The sequence below is a fragment of the Enoplosus armatus genome, chromosome 12, assembly GCF_043641665.1.
Source record: "Enoplosus armatus isolate fEnoArm2 chromosome 12, fEnoArm2.hap1, whole genome shotgun sequence".
NCBI classification, from domain to species: Eukaryota; Metazoa; Chordata; class Actinopteri; order Centrarchiformes; family Enoplosidae; genus Enoplosus; species Enoplosus armatus.
This window is the reverse complement of record NC_092191.1, coordinates 10836350-10851630: the sequence shown is the minus strand read 5'-3', so window position 1 is coordinate 10851630 and position 15281 is coordinate 10836350. Positions and strand designations below refer to the sequence as shown.

Genomic DNA, 15281 nt, shown 5'->3' with positions numbered 1-15281 from the left:
CTATTGTATCATAGGTATTGCTTTGGGGATTCCTTCCTCCTAGCGATGCTCCCATTCAGACACTGTCTGTGGAATTTAAAACAAGAAGGTGCAAATGAATAAGTAAACATGCACTTTCCTGGGGGAGAGCTTCTCACGGCTGCTGTAGCATGTAGTCAACCACAGAGCATAGCTGTGCCCGGGGGGCTACAGGGATAAGGGGGTATGTAACCCAGATCTCACTTGTCTATTGTACATTGTAGCTGAACAGACGAGGTTACAGCCTCACAGTAGCAACAGCCAGCCAGAAGAGGAGACGTTGTGTGTGCTCAGGCTGGTTTCCAAACTCTGGCTTCTGACTGCCAAAATGTAACATTACAGATATATACAGATTATGAAATCCAATTAAAAAAAAAAAAAAAAAAAAAAAACTGAAATAATTAAATATTTCCTTAATGGAGAGGATTCACGCAGCATATACATTTTTCCACAAGGTCTTGAGGTTTAATTGTATATAAGAGATACAGGCTTATTTTATGTGTCTTGTATTTATGTGAATGTTTCATGGTGGAATTAAATTCTTGCATGGATTCACTTTCAGGAGATTACTATGCTCAGGGAGATAAACACATTTTAGCTCTTCTGGTTTTGCAGTTATCTGACTCCATCCTTAGGAAGACATACAGTACACCTCTCTGTTTAGAACTCACCCGCTCACATGTAACTTTTGAGCTGTTTGTAAACCTAACAGGTTCTGAAAGCAGCTCAGCAGCAGGCCTCATGTATCCCTGTTCTCACCAACAATCACTTTCTGCTGTACACTCTGCGCAGAACGGAAGCTGTTCTTCTTCAGCTCCGCACTGTCTTCATGTTTGCTATGATACAATAAGAGCACTGTTTTAGAGTCAGTATCCTAAAACTTGCCATCACTCTCCAGTTGAGTAAACATCATCCGTTATGGACATCGACAAAATGATGTTTGCTCTGTCTGAGCTCGTGCTCCCTGGTTGACTCAGAGTGTCAAACCTCTGCTATTTCCAAGTTCAATAATTGGTATAACAAGAGTTATGATTATCCATGCTTCAGTTCAGTGTGTGCTTCCTGCTGTGTACTAAACTATTTGGTGTCTTTTCTGTTGCAAAGGGCTAGGATATCTCTTTTGTAATGTAAGCAGCTCATTGAGTTTCTTGACAGAAAAGGCACCCACACACACACATACACATACATAGAGAATTTGCAATCCTTTTAAAACTTTGTGACCTGAATATATTCCCTGCATTATGTTTCCTTGGTGGTGGCACTATAAGCTGGCATTTTGCTGTAGTCAGCACTAAATGATGGATGTCAAAACACAGTTGATGCATTATGCATATAGCATTACAGATTTAAGGTGTTTACTTGTCACTTTGAGGAAATGCAAAAATGTGAAGTCATGTGAATTCATACTCCTGTCACTTGCGCTTGTATTTCGTGGTTCTCAGCCACGCCATTTCCGATAAAAGGTTTTCAGGATCCACTTCACCAATTTTATTGTAACAAAATGAACAACATATAAAATTTATGTCTGCCCGTTGATGGAGAGATGTGAATGCTAAATATGTCTTAGCTGACCCCTAAAAGCACAGTATTCGTGTTGCAATTTCTCGGCAGGTGCCTTGTTCACTTAGCCTTCACCTCCTTCTTCCTTGTTTTTCTGTCAATCCACACATTTGAATGACACAGAAAGCAAACATCAACAACTTCCTGCTGAGTGAGCTGACATGCACTATGTATAATGGTATTGATACAGAGTTCCAGGTCATGTCCTCATGCTGATGATACATCTGTAGTAAAATGCACTTACGAGACATTTTAGCTTGGACTGTATTTTTACATGTATCTTTACCTAGAAAAAAATGCAATACTTTTACATTTTAGATCTCTTAATGCCACCCTCTTGCTGATTTTTATAAATCTGTCTGTGGTGTTCAGGTTTCACGCCTCCTGGAATGGACAGGTCATCTCCAGACAGCAGTCCAGTACATGGCTTTGTGCGTCAGGCTTCTGTCACCACCGGATCCAACATCCCCATCATCACAGAACTGGGTAAAACTGTTTCCGCCGACCTCAAATGCAAATATTGCATGCCATACCTAGTAACCTCAGATCAACTCATTATTCATTTGCAGACATAGGCACATATAGAGCCAATAATCCAAGACTTAAGCATCATGCTGCTACCAAAAGTTCCAACTCATTCAAGGTCAAATGGACTTAGGAATGTGTGGTGTGGAATTTTTGTTCCCTTTCATGGTGTCGGTAGCTTTGCCCAACTCAAATCCATATTCGTATGTGAATTATTGGATCTGGCTAGCTTTTGTCACGTGATGATAATGTTAGCTGCGGGAACTGGGAAATCTTTTACTCTGAGGACAATGTGGACAACTGTAACTTGAGGATGTCAGACGGCATTTTTAGGACTATAGCATCTCCTGCAATTTGTCCACTAATGCACAAGAGAAACTCAGCCTGATGGAGAGGGTGAGAGAGGGAGAAAAGGAACGAGAGTGAAAAGGTAGAGGGGAAAAAAACTGCCTTGGTTGCAAAATGGGTCCATTTATTAATAACAATGGCAGTGGCTGTATTCCCACTGGTGGTGGGGACTCATGAAACTTTCAGATCTCTGAGGGGCCTTCTAAAGCAGCAGAGACCGGCTACTCTGTCTCCCCTGACCCAATTAGGGAGCAATGGAGCATGAGGCCAGCTAAGAAAAGGCCAGAGAAAGAGAAAGGAGCTACCTAATGTTACTTGTAACCGGGCCAGCCATTACCTGCAGAGAGGCTGTCCCATTAGTCTGCTGACCGCATACGTAATCATCAAAACTAGATGCTATCCATCGTGGGTTGCTGTCCTGGAATCAAATGCTAGACGCTCCGAGTGTTGTGCCTCTGCTTGCTCGTAGCTAACGAATTTCACGGCTACAGCAACACTAGATGTGATAACATTGTCCTTTGGGAAAGGAGGAAGTAAGAGCATGCAGAGGAGAGAGTGGCTGCATGTCTCACTGGAACCATATACAATAATTACCTTGTCATATGTTCAGTTCACACTGCCAGGAGCAGATTAAAGTCAAGTTGAAACATAAACACACGCCTCATCTGAGTTGCATGATCAATTTTGTTTGCGGGGTGTGCAAAGTAGGTGTGTTTATGGATAAGACCATGTTTATCCCTTTCACTGTCTTACCATGAAATAATTTATTGTTGTTGTAGTGGTGTAGCGCCATGACAGCTCTGGCTTTGTATCTAGTGTGCACTCTAATCCAGGGTGCTTTACTTTTAGATACCGGACAACCATGAATGTCTCCGAGTAATTCCGGAGTTGACACGAGTGGCCCGAGACAGCGAATTGCCTTTATTGCAGTCTTTGAAACTGTTTCAATAACAACACCATTTCTCCTCCTCCCTGCGCTGTCTCATCACCATTAGCTAAACCTGGCAAACTACTGCCATTGGTTTCACTCAGTCAGGAAAAAAAAAGTGGAACCAACATACAAATGATAACAGAGCTGGGTAAGCCGAGCCTTTGTCCTCTGCTGCCGTTCGTTCCCTCGCTCCGCCGCTCTGCTCCTCATCAGCTTGTCTTGATTTATCTGGCTGCAGTCAAGGCCCTCGCTGCTCCCATGGCTTCACTTTGAACACATTTTTATTCTTCGTTCTGGTTGAAATTGACTGTCTTGTTTTGGCCCCTTTTTAATGATTTTTTTTTTCTTTTTGGGGTATTTTATTTTCCTCCAGTTGCGTTTGCAGAGCATCACTAGGCTTTTGATCATGCTCAGTCTGTCCTTGTGGCTGTTTTCATAGCAACACCCCACCCTCCCTGCCCCTCACCCCTCTTCCTCCTCCAAACACACACACACACGTCAACCCCCCCAATTCACTCCTTTGGCCCAGGCCTGTTTGCATCAGGGCCTTGTCTCTTTGACTGACATTTCTGTTCCACAGCGCACAGGAAGCCTGGGAAGAAATCAGATATCAAAAACAAAAAACTCAAGATCAAACCATCTTTTAAGCTGTTTATTTATTTTTAAAATTTATTTTCCAGTTTCTTTTTTTCTCCTCCAGACCATATCTCTGAAGCTCAGATATCGGAGGAGTCAAACTAAAACTTGTGTGATGCTCGTTTTTCTCACAAAGCTGGTTTAAAACCTTCACTGCCCACTGCTGCTAGCAACACAATCTAAGGAAAAGGACACGCACTTTAGGGAGCACTTGGTGTTTTTTATTCTACCAATTATACCATGCATGAGAAAATATCCTTATTATTTCAGTTTTAGTTCCGTTTTATTTTCATTCACACTGTGCCATTTACTTAATTTAGACCTGATTTATTATTATTATCATGAGATAAAAAAGTGTGTTGTTACCTGGCTTAAATTTGACTTTCAGGGCAAAGGTAAATATTTGAGATGTATTTCTCTGAAGGTGATAATGTGACAAACACATTCATCAAGGAAAACTCTGTACAACTTGGCATGAATTTATAAGTGCATGATTTTCTTGTGTGACATATTAGCCATTGTTGAAGTCTCTCTATTTCCCATTTTTACTGGATACATCAAGAAATACCTACCTACAGTAAATGCTGTTTTTCTCCATGCAGGCTACACAGTCCACAGACTGGTCACTGTCTCTTGACTGAGACTTTGTCAGTGTGTGTTACAGTATATAATATATATTTATTTAGTTTTGTATTGCAGTAGTTAAAACAAAAGTTAAAGTACAGTGGCTGCTGAGGTATGAATGCAGAATGAATGTATGATTGGTTCATAATTGGGGACTTCTACAATGGTTATCACTGTGTATGCATTATATACTTGAATATTTTCTCCTGAAGTTGTGGTTTCTCTAAATGTATGAAATGCATCCTGCATGCGATATACAATAGATAAATGCTGAATAATTTCTCAAAAAGTCAAAAACACTTTTTTCGCCATCCAAACAAATATAGACTGCATGGACAGAAAAATAACAAATTATAGGTTTACAGATTACAAATAGCCTGACTGACAGGTAATTCAGTCAACCGTGTTTCAATTGTTTGGAGAAGAAATAAAGTTACATTACCATGATATATCCAAATCTTTTCAAATGTAACTTAACATAAAGAATATTAGATAAAGATATATTTCTGAACTCTCAGGTGTGTTGGTGTGTGTGTGTGTGTGTGTGTTTGTCTCATGCTTCTTCATAGTGCCCGTCTCTAACTCCCTCTCTCCCCTCTCTCAGTGAACGACTCAAACGTTCAGTTCCTGGACCAAGATGATGACGACGACCCAGACACAGAGCTGTACCTCACTCAGCCGTTCGCCTGTGGCACCGCCTTTGCTGTCAGCGTACTCGACTCCCTGATGAGCGCGGTGAGTTGTCAAACACACCATACACTCACCGTGTTCGAGTGTTTTTCAAAACTCTCAAAATCACTTTTCAAAATCATACATTTTGCAACACATTTTATAATTTTGATTTCCCAATCATTCTGTGTTTGGATGCTCTAGCAGAGTAATACTCAGAAGAAAAGAAAGTAGAGAAAAGTTTCAAAGTACATGGAGATGCTGCACCCACTGGGGAACAATTGCATGTTGTTGCACTGGTAGAAACTTCAGGATGAGGGAAAGAGGTGAGCAACTTCGAAGTGAGTCAGACTCGAAAGATGGACTTGAGAAAACTTCAGAAGGTGTAAACCCCAGGATGTAGGGACTTTGGTGGTCACGACTCTACTATTATTGATAAACAATTCTGTTATTTTACATTCAATTAGGAACCTTTCTTCAAATACTAACAAAAAGAAACAAAAGAAAACAATTTTCAGATATATCAGTAATTACCATTCAACAGTAGATAATCTCAGACTGTGAGAAAAATGGGGTACATTTAACAATGAGTTTCAGTCAATGCACAGTTTTGGCATTTCACGTAGGCAGAAGTTGGTAAATGAAATGGTACAGTACATTCATCACACATGCCTGCCAGCTCCTCTGACATCAAAAGGGAAATTGTCGGCATCACTCCTCACCTTAAGTATTATGAATTCAACTTTCAAGAGCCTCATTGGATGTTTGGTTTGGAAGCAAGTGTTGAAGGTTAGTGTAATGGCAATGGCAACAGTCTTTCATATTTTGACAATGTCATTGCTGCACTGGAGATAAGATGAAGGAGGAGGATGGGAGAAAAAAAATCCTCCTCATTTTTCCTCTCCCCCCTCCTCATGACCAACTGTGGTTTTCCCTTTGGTGCTGTGATGGCTTAATTCCAGCAGCCCTCTCGGTGAGTGAGGGGTTAGAGGGGCGTGCAGAGCCGAGCCGAGCAGGGAGCAGAGCAGGCGTCAGCTGTAGTCTGGCACTGGTCAGAGGTGAAGCCAGCTAATGGACAGTGCTCATCCATCATGAGGCTCTGCAGGCCTGTCAGGGGCCCGGGGAGAGGAGCTGCCACTCTGGCCCGGCTGCCGAGTGACATCGGCTGTCTTCACGCTCGGCAAAAGCAGGTCCTGATCGGCTTGAAGGACAAGAGAACCTGACACCCGCAGAGAGCAGTCAAATCGTTGTTTCAGAAGGGAAGCGAACATCATACAGTGTGTAGAACAGTGTTCCCAGAGGAAAGAATAGTGCTATGTTGAAGTGCCTGTTTTATTTAACTTGATTATCCCACATGTGCTATGATTATCAAAATGTCATTGTCATCTTTTTTACCTTGTGAGACAATTTTAACAGTGAATAACTAAAGGACTGTTCACCAAATGTACAATCAATCAATAACTATCTCTAGTGTATATAGTCATGCAGATAGTTGTTTAACAGTGGTGGGGAATGGAGAGGCTGAGGCTCGACATAACAGGGGCTGCGCTTGCTTTCTTCCCACATCTGCCACCTCTCTACTTGTGACTCTACTGGCATCTGCTTACAGATATCCTCTCTCTCTTCTCCCCAGACATACTTCAATGATAACATCCTCACGCTGATTCGGACGCTGGTCACAGGGGGAGCCACACCAGAGCTGGAGGGCCTGTTGGCTGAGGAGAACGCTCTCAGAGGAGGCTACAGCACACCGCAGACGCTGGCCAACAGAGACAGGTGTCGCGTCGCCCAGCTAGCCCTCTACGACGGGCCATTTGCCGACTTGGGGGTAAGTGGATGTTTAAGCGAAGATGACACGTTTTGGCATTACCCAGCAGCACACATCTGGCCGCCTCCGCTCCTCGCGGCCCTTAATCCGATGTGAAGAACAGTGATCACGCAAAGCAGGCCTTAGTGGGTGGAGAGGGAAGAGGGCTTTAGAGAGAACAATGAACACCACGAAGGAAATTCCTAGTTTAATTGGTTCCAACATTGTTTTTACAGGTTTTTGTTATTGTTATAGAGAACTTCCAATACTGAAGTCCTTTTGTTTTTTCTTGGGTGAATTATGCCATATTTTTAAAACATTGCAGATTGTTACAGTCTGTATTGCCAACAGTTGGTATTTCGCTCGCAAGCAAAATACCCTCAGCAATGCAAAAAACTTTACAGAGAATTACAACTACTATCACTGATCCAGATCATCAGGCTGACCTACCGCTCACTGATGGTTGTCTTTGTTCATCAGGATGGCGGCTGCTACGGGGATTTATTCTGTAAAGCACTGAAGACGTACAACATGCTGTGTTTTGGAATCTACAGATTAAGAGACGCTCATATCAGTACACCGAGCCAGTGTACAAAACGGTACAACTTCTGCCTTCACTCTGTGTCAGAATGAATATTTTGATGTAATAAAATGAGGGATTGGGGTTATAGATAGAGTACTTCATTAATTCCAAAGGAAATGTTACTTTGCATAAATCACAAAAACAAATGAGGTAGCTGAGAAACAAATACAATTAAAAAGCCAAATTGTAGAACTAATGCCTAAATTAAGTATAAAAATATAAAATACAAAACTGACAATAGAGAGTAAAGATCTAGGACTATAACATTAATTCTGATATAGACAGAATATATAATGTACAATGATATTCATATATTGTAATATAAAATGGACATTTGTGCAGGTTAAGTGGATATTGCTCAAAGCTGTACAGTAAGGTGCAGAATTGTTCTTGAATATCAAACAGAATTAATTATGTCCTGTTAAATATCCTGTTAATATGTCTCCATCTCTAACCCTTATTCATGTAATATACAGTTGATTTCTATTATAATGCATACAAATACACAGTGTTATTCACATATTTTTCTTCATAATCCTCTAATTTGTACATGAAATATACAGTACATTGCAGTATATTTTCTATCTATTGTTTTTTTCATAATTCACACATTGATATGTATGTATGTATAAATCAAATTCTAATTAGTCTGTGCATTCAGTCCTTAAGTACAACCTGTGCAATTTTACACATCTTTGATCCATTATTTCACATTCGCTCAACCATATTGCTCCTTTAAATTTTCTAGTGATGAAATATATACAATATATGGCTTTGTTTCTTTGATGTATCCTTGACTATTTGCTTGTTTTCTGGACAGATATGTGATCACGAACCCACCGTATGAGTTTGAGCTCGTGCCCACAGACCTGATCTTCTGCCTCATGCAGTTCGACCACAACGCAGGCCAGTCCCGGACAAGCTTGTCCCACTCTTCCCACTCCTCCCATTCCTCCAGCAAAAAGAGCTCCTCCGTTCACTCCATCCCAGCCTCCAACCGGCAGAACCGCAGCAGTAAGACCCGGGAGGCCCGCGACAAACAGAAGTATGTGTACTCACATGTCCTGTAGAGTATTAACCTGCATGTTTAGTGTTTTATATCTGACCTGTGTTTTATATCTGACCTGTATTTTATAGGTGTGTGTGTGTGTGTGTGTGTGTTTGCGTGCAGACTGTGATGACACATGCACTGATAAACACTGTGTATTGTGTGTTTGTGGTTTTGTTGGTGGGATTTGTGCTGGTGTTTGTGCGTTTCCTCCATAATCACCTGCATGTGGTCTTCACTCTCGCATCACAGCAATCATGACATGACATTAACAAATTGGTGAACTCACTTTGTGGAAAGCTGGGCTCATTTATTATAGTCAAAGACTGTTGAGACTCCTTTCTTACGAATGAAGTCTGTGGCATTGTAGACAGTAAAACCACTTGTTTGGATGGTACAGCCATTGCGGTTGGAAACAAAGCAAAATACAGTAAAGGCCCCAAGCACAGCCAAATGAAATGACATTATACAACACACACATTCAGTATGTTGTTCAGTCTACCTGTTGTATCTGTCTTAATATTTAGTCATTTCGTGTCTAACTCTTAATATTTGTGTAAATAACTGTTGTTTGTTGGATATTTGTGCACATTTAGCGCACATGATCAGTACACCTCGATCATGGATGTAATGTTTTGTGATTTACCTACCGTAGCTGATGTTGATTACAGAGCACATTTTGCTAACATTACTAATTTGCTGTTACTCATAAGATCATCCCTCATTAGCAGTGTTGATATTTTGTTATTCATGGTGCATCTGTACTGCTTTATTGCATGTCCATGTTGTTAGCCCTCTTTAGCAGGCTCTAATTTCCTGTTCTGTTTATTATACAATTATAAGCTTATTTCAAATTTGGTGAAATATTTTGACCTTCATGTTAAATACTGATTTATTCTCCCTCCCAAAATATATACTTTGAATTAAACTTCCATCTGGGAGAATAAAGTAACTGAATTTTGAAATAGTGACATATCATAAAAGCATGCAGATTTGTTACGAATTATTAAATGATAGATAAGCCTTCAATACATCTTAAAATTAAGATGTATGATATAGCCTAAATACTGTAGTAGCAATATGTTAGCCTTAGTAGGACTGGTAGTCATTTGTCAGTTGTGTATTGATTGTAAATACTACTCACTTACAGTAGATTACTTACCTCTCTTTCTGAAGTGCAACAAGGATGAATAGAATGGGCCAAGGTATGCAAGTTAACGATTCTGCATGACTTAGCAACCTTTACCTGGGGTTCTGATCATAACTATGTCCTCTGTGGATATTGTTATGACGAGGGGAGTTTGTTTTATTTATTATGTTCTTCAGATCTTAAGTAAACCATGCCTCAGTTTAAGTTTTGCTTTCATCTGGAAAGCAAAATGTCTGCTGCTGCTCCTGCCTCCTCCTTGCCATGATCAGGACCATCTCCACATTGCATGAGGTTGAGACAAAACCCCCCTTTCTTTGTGCCTTTACCTCAGTTATTCACTTGATGATATGACTTTTCTTTTCCTCCAGACAAGTCCTTTTTCACATTGTTTCTTTCCATCATTTATCATGCCTTTTTATGATTGATTTCAACTTCAGATGGTTTGCATTGTGTGAGAGGTCTGTGTGTTTGCGCATCCTCCCTCCTATTGAATGCTATTAGATGACTGTAGCAGACTTCTAGAAGTCATATTTATGCTCTCACAGAATACAGTAGGTTATTATTGTGCCAGCATCAGCATATAAAGCGCAGAGTAACAACATGTTGCTGGACTGTACAAACCTAGGTCATGGCTCACATGTAGGTCAGACTGATTCAAATCCCCCTGATGCAGCCAATTGCTTACTTCTTCACAGAACTTTAAGAAAGTGTGTCCAGCCCTGTGCCATCGGTCACACCAAGAAAGTGGGAGGTGTGACCAAATTAAAGTCTAAATTGAAGGGGGATATGAGTCTGTAAGTTTCCTCCTTGTAACCCTGTGCACCTGATATGGTGGTTTGAGGCGACATCACTAAGTTCACCGTATCAGCAGCAGACTCTGGAGAGAGATGGCAGACATCTTGCTTCACCTCAGGCACAATTCTACACATCAAATGCCTGTGCTGTAACACACGGCCCCGCAGCCTTAAGCTTGCTGACACACACACAAGCCCACACAAATGAATCTCCACACATGCAAGCCTGCATGTACATGAACACACATTCACGCACGTGCACACACACATACACACACACACACACACACACACACACACACACACACACACACACACACAGTTTGCTCCACATAACAAAGTTAAAATTTGATATTACAACTTCACCCAAAAGGAAGTGACATCTTGAATGGCATTGCAGATGCCTGTGAAGTGCTGGGAGAGAGTTTACAAACTTCTGACAGCTGGCATACACCCTTCCCTTTCCTCAGAAACAGTTGCTCTCTTAGCCTACTTAAACATGAGAGAGAGAGATTCTCCAAAATGACATATCCAAATGTTTTAAATCTCTTCTCTCACATAATGACTGTCAGCATGAGAGTAAAGCTTACTATGAAATGGGACTGTTTTGAATATAGTAGTAATGTGTTATAGTTAGCTTAGGGTCATCTCATCCAAGATACAAAAAAACATATTTTGTACCTTAACATTAGTGGTACCTAGACATCCAAATAGTTACATTTGTTTTTCCAAGTTTTTGACATATTAATCTCTGAGATTTCTGCCTCTACCCCAATATAATGGAAGTGAATGGGATTTTGTTTGTGATGCTCACAGGATTGAATAATTACAAAAACAAAACAGTGGCTCTGTTAAAACACAATGCGAAGATTTCACCAGGAAGTCGAGCTCTTTGGATTGTTTTCGTCCAGTCTTTCTCCTTTGTCTCCATACATACATTAAATGAAGTCATAAAGCTTCAGGATAAGAAGGTTTTTATTTTACTTCTGCCCATGTGTCTTCCCCTCAATTTGTGCAGTGGCAGGTGAACTTGAGACTGTCCGCGGCCTACACATCTTTGCATTGACTTTATATGCAGCCACGCCACAATTTCCTTTGCTTTGCACCTCTAAGGGAATCCAGTTTGGACAATCCACAGAACCAGCTTGTAGACAGCAGTTTCATTGAAAACAGGGGACACAAACTAAATTCCATTCTCCTTTGTTGTACTGAGGTGCTATCAGAAATCATCTGCGTGACTAGATAGCAGGAGGAGGTGAGAACTTTTTTGTAATCTGGTAGACTTGACCCTGTAACACTTTACAACTGCACAATAGCCTTAGGATGATTTTCTGTGTTATCTAAAATGGATATTTTTGTTTTTAAAATGAAATCTATCATTACACAGTAAATTATTCTGACAGATTATATCCATCTATTTCACACAGCTGTACTTTATTAGACAATGCCACAATGACAACACCATGACATTCAAATTGGCTCAGTGCACCAGAACACAAACTTGAACTGGACCACACGGTTTGATGCTAATCACGAAGAATGCCATGCAAATCTATCACTTAAACTGAGGCAGTATGGTTGTAAGTAATCCCATGTTGCATACTTTTTCAAACTAACTGTGCCTTCTCTTCTTCCTCTCTCGCCTTGTCCTCTTCAGAAAAGAAATGGTTTACAGATGAACCAGAAAATGCCTACCCACGGAACATTCAGATCAAGCCCATGAGCACTCACATGGCCAACCAAGTCAACCAATACAAATCCACTAGTAGTCTGATTCCACCAATCAGAGAAGTTGAAGATGAATGCTGAACACAGGGTTTTCTTGCCGACTCACCAGACATCTGTACGCTCTTTCAGAAGACATGGGAAGAGATCTCCCGTGGAGGAGTGGTGATGATGATGATGATGATGATGATGATGATGATGATGATGACGACAGGGATGTTGAACACTGACGCATTTCTCTTCACTCATTCTTCTAATCAAGGGTTGGACAGGAACCCAAACTGGAAGGGACCTTCTATGTGTATACCTTTTAATGTTACTTCCATGCTCTTGGACATTGTTTTATTTATTAATGTATCCATAGTGATGTACATAATGACAATCAAATAAGGATTGTACAGCCCCTTCCCCCTAGCACTTTTTGGAATTATTTTAAGAATTGACAAAAAAAAAGAGTACTTCCTGTAATTCTTTGCAATAGTTCACCTCTTTATGTGACCAGACTCCATGGCTAAGGTGACTGGTTATCGGAGGATGAGGGTTGCAGCGATAAACTGATCATATCATCTCCCAAAGATCCGCCCAGATGCGTCACGTCAAACCAGCTGGGTTCATCAACTTCATATCTCCTGTCTGCTTCTGTTCTATTTGCACTAAAACTGAAAGTTTCTTTTGACAGAACAACTGGAACCATCAGATCCCCCCAATAAAATGTCGCTGAGGAAGGAAGAAGGAAGGAAGGAAGGAAGGAAGGAAGGAAGGAAGGGAGGGAGGGCTGCTTGGCTTCGGAGGCATACTAATCTTGTTTTTAAGTTGTTATACATCATGTCATTGCTTAAGGTTTGCTACTTCACCGTTGACTCGTCATGTTGAGTGAGAGCATTCCAGTCCTGCAGAGCAAACTCATCTTGCAAAACAGTAGTCTAAAAACTCAGAGAATGGTGCAGCGTTGGTGTTTGCTGGCTGAAAGAGAACCCTGTACCTACATGTCTTCTGCTGATACGTCAGATCATCATCTGTTTTAAGCTCCTATCGCATGATATGTGCCTGAGCCCCCTCTATAACAGATACAGTGTGGTTGATCAACCTGAATACATGAGAAGGATGAAAAACAACCTACCCTGTCCTTCATGCGTTTGGGAGCATTTACGTTATGTACAAGCTGTGTATTTGTGTGTGTGTGTGTGTGTGTGTGTGCATCACAGCCACTTGTCCCTCTGGTGTTGCACTGATCAGTGCTGTCATCTCCTCCATCGGCCTGTATGTGATGGTGTACCTTTGAAGGAACAGCATGTGGGATATAAATGAAAGTCATGGTAGAAAAAAAACAGTTGAAGAGTCTAGAGGGTTTGGATCTACTAACAAAAAACATTATGTTGCATCAGAAACCAAACCAAAATCCCCAACTATGATTGAGCGAACACGAACAGCAGCTGCGTGCCCACCGTTGACGCTTTGCCGTGTTATCTGCGGCAGAATTGGGATCACAAAGAAGAGTGGTGTATTTTCTGAATGTTTTGTCTGTTACAAATAGCTAATGTCTGAGGAAAGAAATGCCACATATTGCATAAAAGTGGGCATCAATGGGTCCTCCTTTGATCAGAGCAACTGCCTGGCACAGGTTTGGCACAGAGGCAGTAAAGCGCTTGGATGTTCTCTGTTGCCAATCCAGATGTCACACGCCTCAAAACTCTCAGGAGTTTAGCTGCTGTGTTCAGTCCTCTAACGTGGGGAAATGCTCAAACATAGTTGGGTGGAGATGCAACAATGCCACAGACTGCTAATAAGGACACTGGCGTAGAACCTGTGTTTTTTATGCTAGCCTGTGTGCAATGTGTGTTTTGCACATGTTTAGGCACTGACTAGATCCAAATCCAGCTGTGATGGAGGATTGAGGTGGTAGCCTCGATACATGAACTTCGTACAAAGATGTAGTTGGATTTATACATTTGAACATAATTATTTTGTATCCATAAACATAATCAATTTGTACTTATTTTTCTAGACAAGAACCATGTGAAAAGTACTAGAGGAGATAAAAAAAGACTCAAATAATATCTTTAATTACTACATATCAGAGGATTTGTGTTTGACTATATCATCATTTATTTCACATCGTACTAAAACAAAAGATTATTTTTTTATCCTCCTGGCCTCTCTTTAACAAACTGCATCACTCTGGAGCCACTAAAGCTTAGACTAGCTTGCATTGTGAAGCCACCATCTTCAGCCTGGCAGCTCAGCTCTGTTGAGTGCTTGTAGAAATAAATTAAGGCTCATCTGAAGCCTCTTTTAGTTGCACAGAGCCATCTCTACTAAATAATGTGTCTACTACTAAGCATCCCTAGCTGCGAACATGCAGATGGAAAGATAGGTGTAAAGATGTTGTATTTAGATGGAGAGCAGAGTGGTAGTAATAGCGAGGAGATCACAGAGTCGCTCCCTCTTTGTGCAGGCCAGAACTGAATGACCTTCAATAGATGTGTTTGACCTAAATTAGGTCCCTAGTGTGGAGGAGGAGAGTGTACACTACAACACAGTGTACTGGTGTTTTCCACAAAATATGATTTCAAATATGACAGGAAGATGCTGTCTGTTTATTACAGCGATTCTCCTCTATAGGCTGTAAAGGAAGAGTAATTCAAAAAAAAAAAGAACCGATTTTGGAATAAGGAAAAGAACACAATATTGTGCTAAATATGTTTTGTGTAAATTCAACCCATTATATAGACCACATTTTTTTTTCAAACAAAATGATCAGAGCTTCAATGTCCGTCTATTGGGTGTGGTGCAACTATACTGAAGCCTCATACACATTGTCCTGAAGTGAACTTTTGAACTGTGATTACATCGTTGTCACACA

At 40.8% G+C, this 15281-nt stretch overlaps 1 protein-coding gene across 6 annotated transcripts in view; it reads left to right on the top strand.

Annotated features, from left to right (window-relative positions):
- Window positions 1-12502, top strand: part of kcnma1a (potassium large conductance calcium-activated channel, subfamily M, alpha member 1a) — a 129166-nt gene extending 116664 nt beyond the window's left edge. For 3 of the 6 annotated variants that reach the window (XM_070915987.1, XM_070915991.1, XM_070915989.1), the window contains 6 exons: window positions 1951-2064; window positions 5247-5377; window positions 6945-7139; window positions 7599-7717; window positions 8522-8746; window positions 12351-12372. In XM_070915987.1, the coding sequence (XP_070772088.1) occupies window positions 1951-2064; window positions 5247-5377; window positions 6945-7139; window positions 7599-7717; window positions 8522-8746; window positions 12351-12372 (806 nt within the window). Of the gene's footprint in view, window positions 1-1950; window positions 2065-3446; window positions 3531-5246; window positions 5378-6944; window positions 7140-7598; window positions 7718-8521; window positions 8747-9925; window positions 9955-12350 lie in introns of all 6 variants that reach the window. The other 3 variants (XM_070915985.1, XM_070915988.1, XM_070915986.1) reach the window with 2 other exon arrangements.
- The last annotated feature ends 2779 nt before the right edge of the window (window positions 12503-15281 follow it).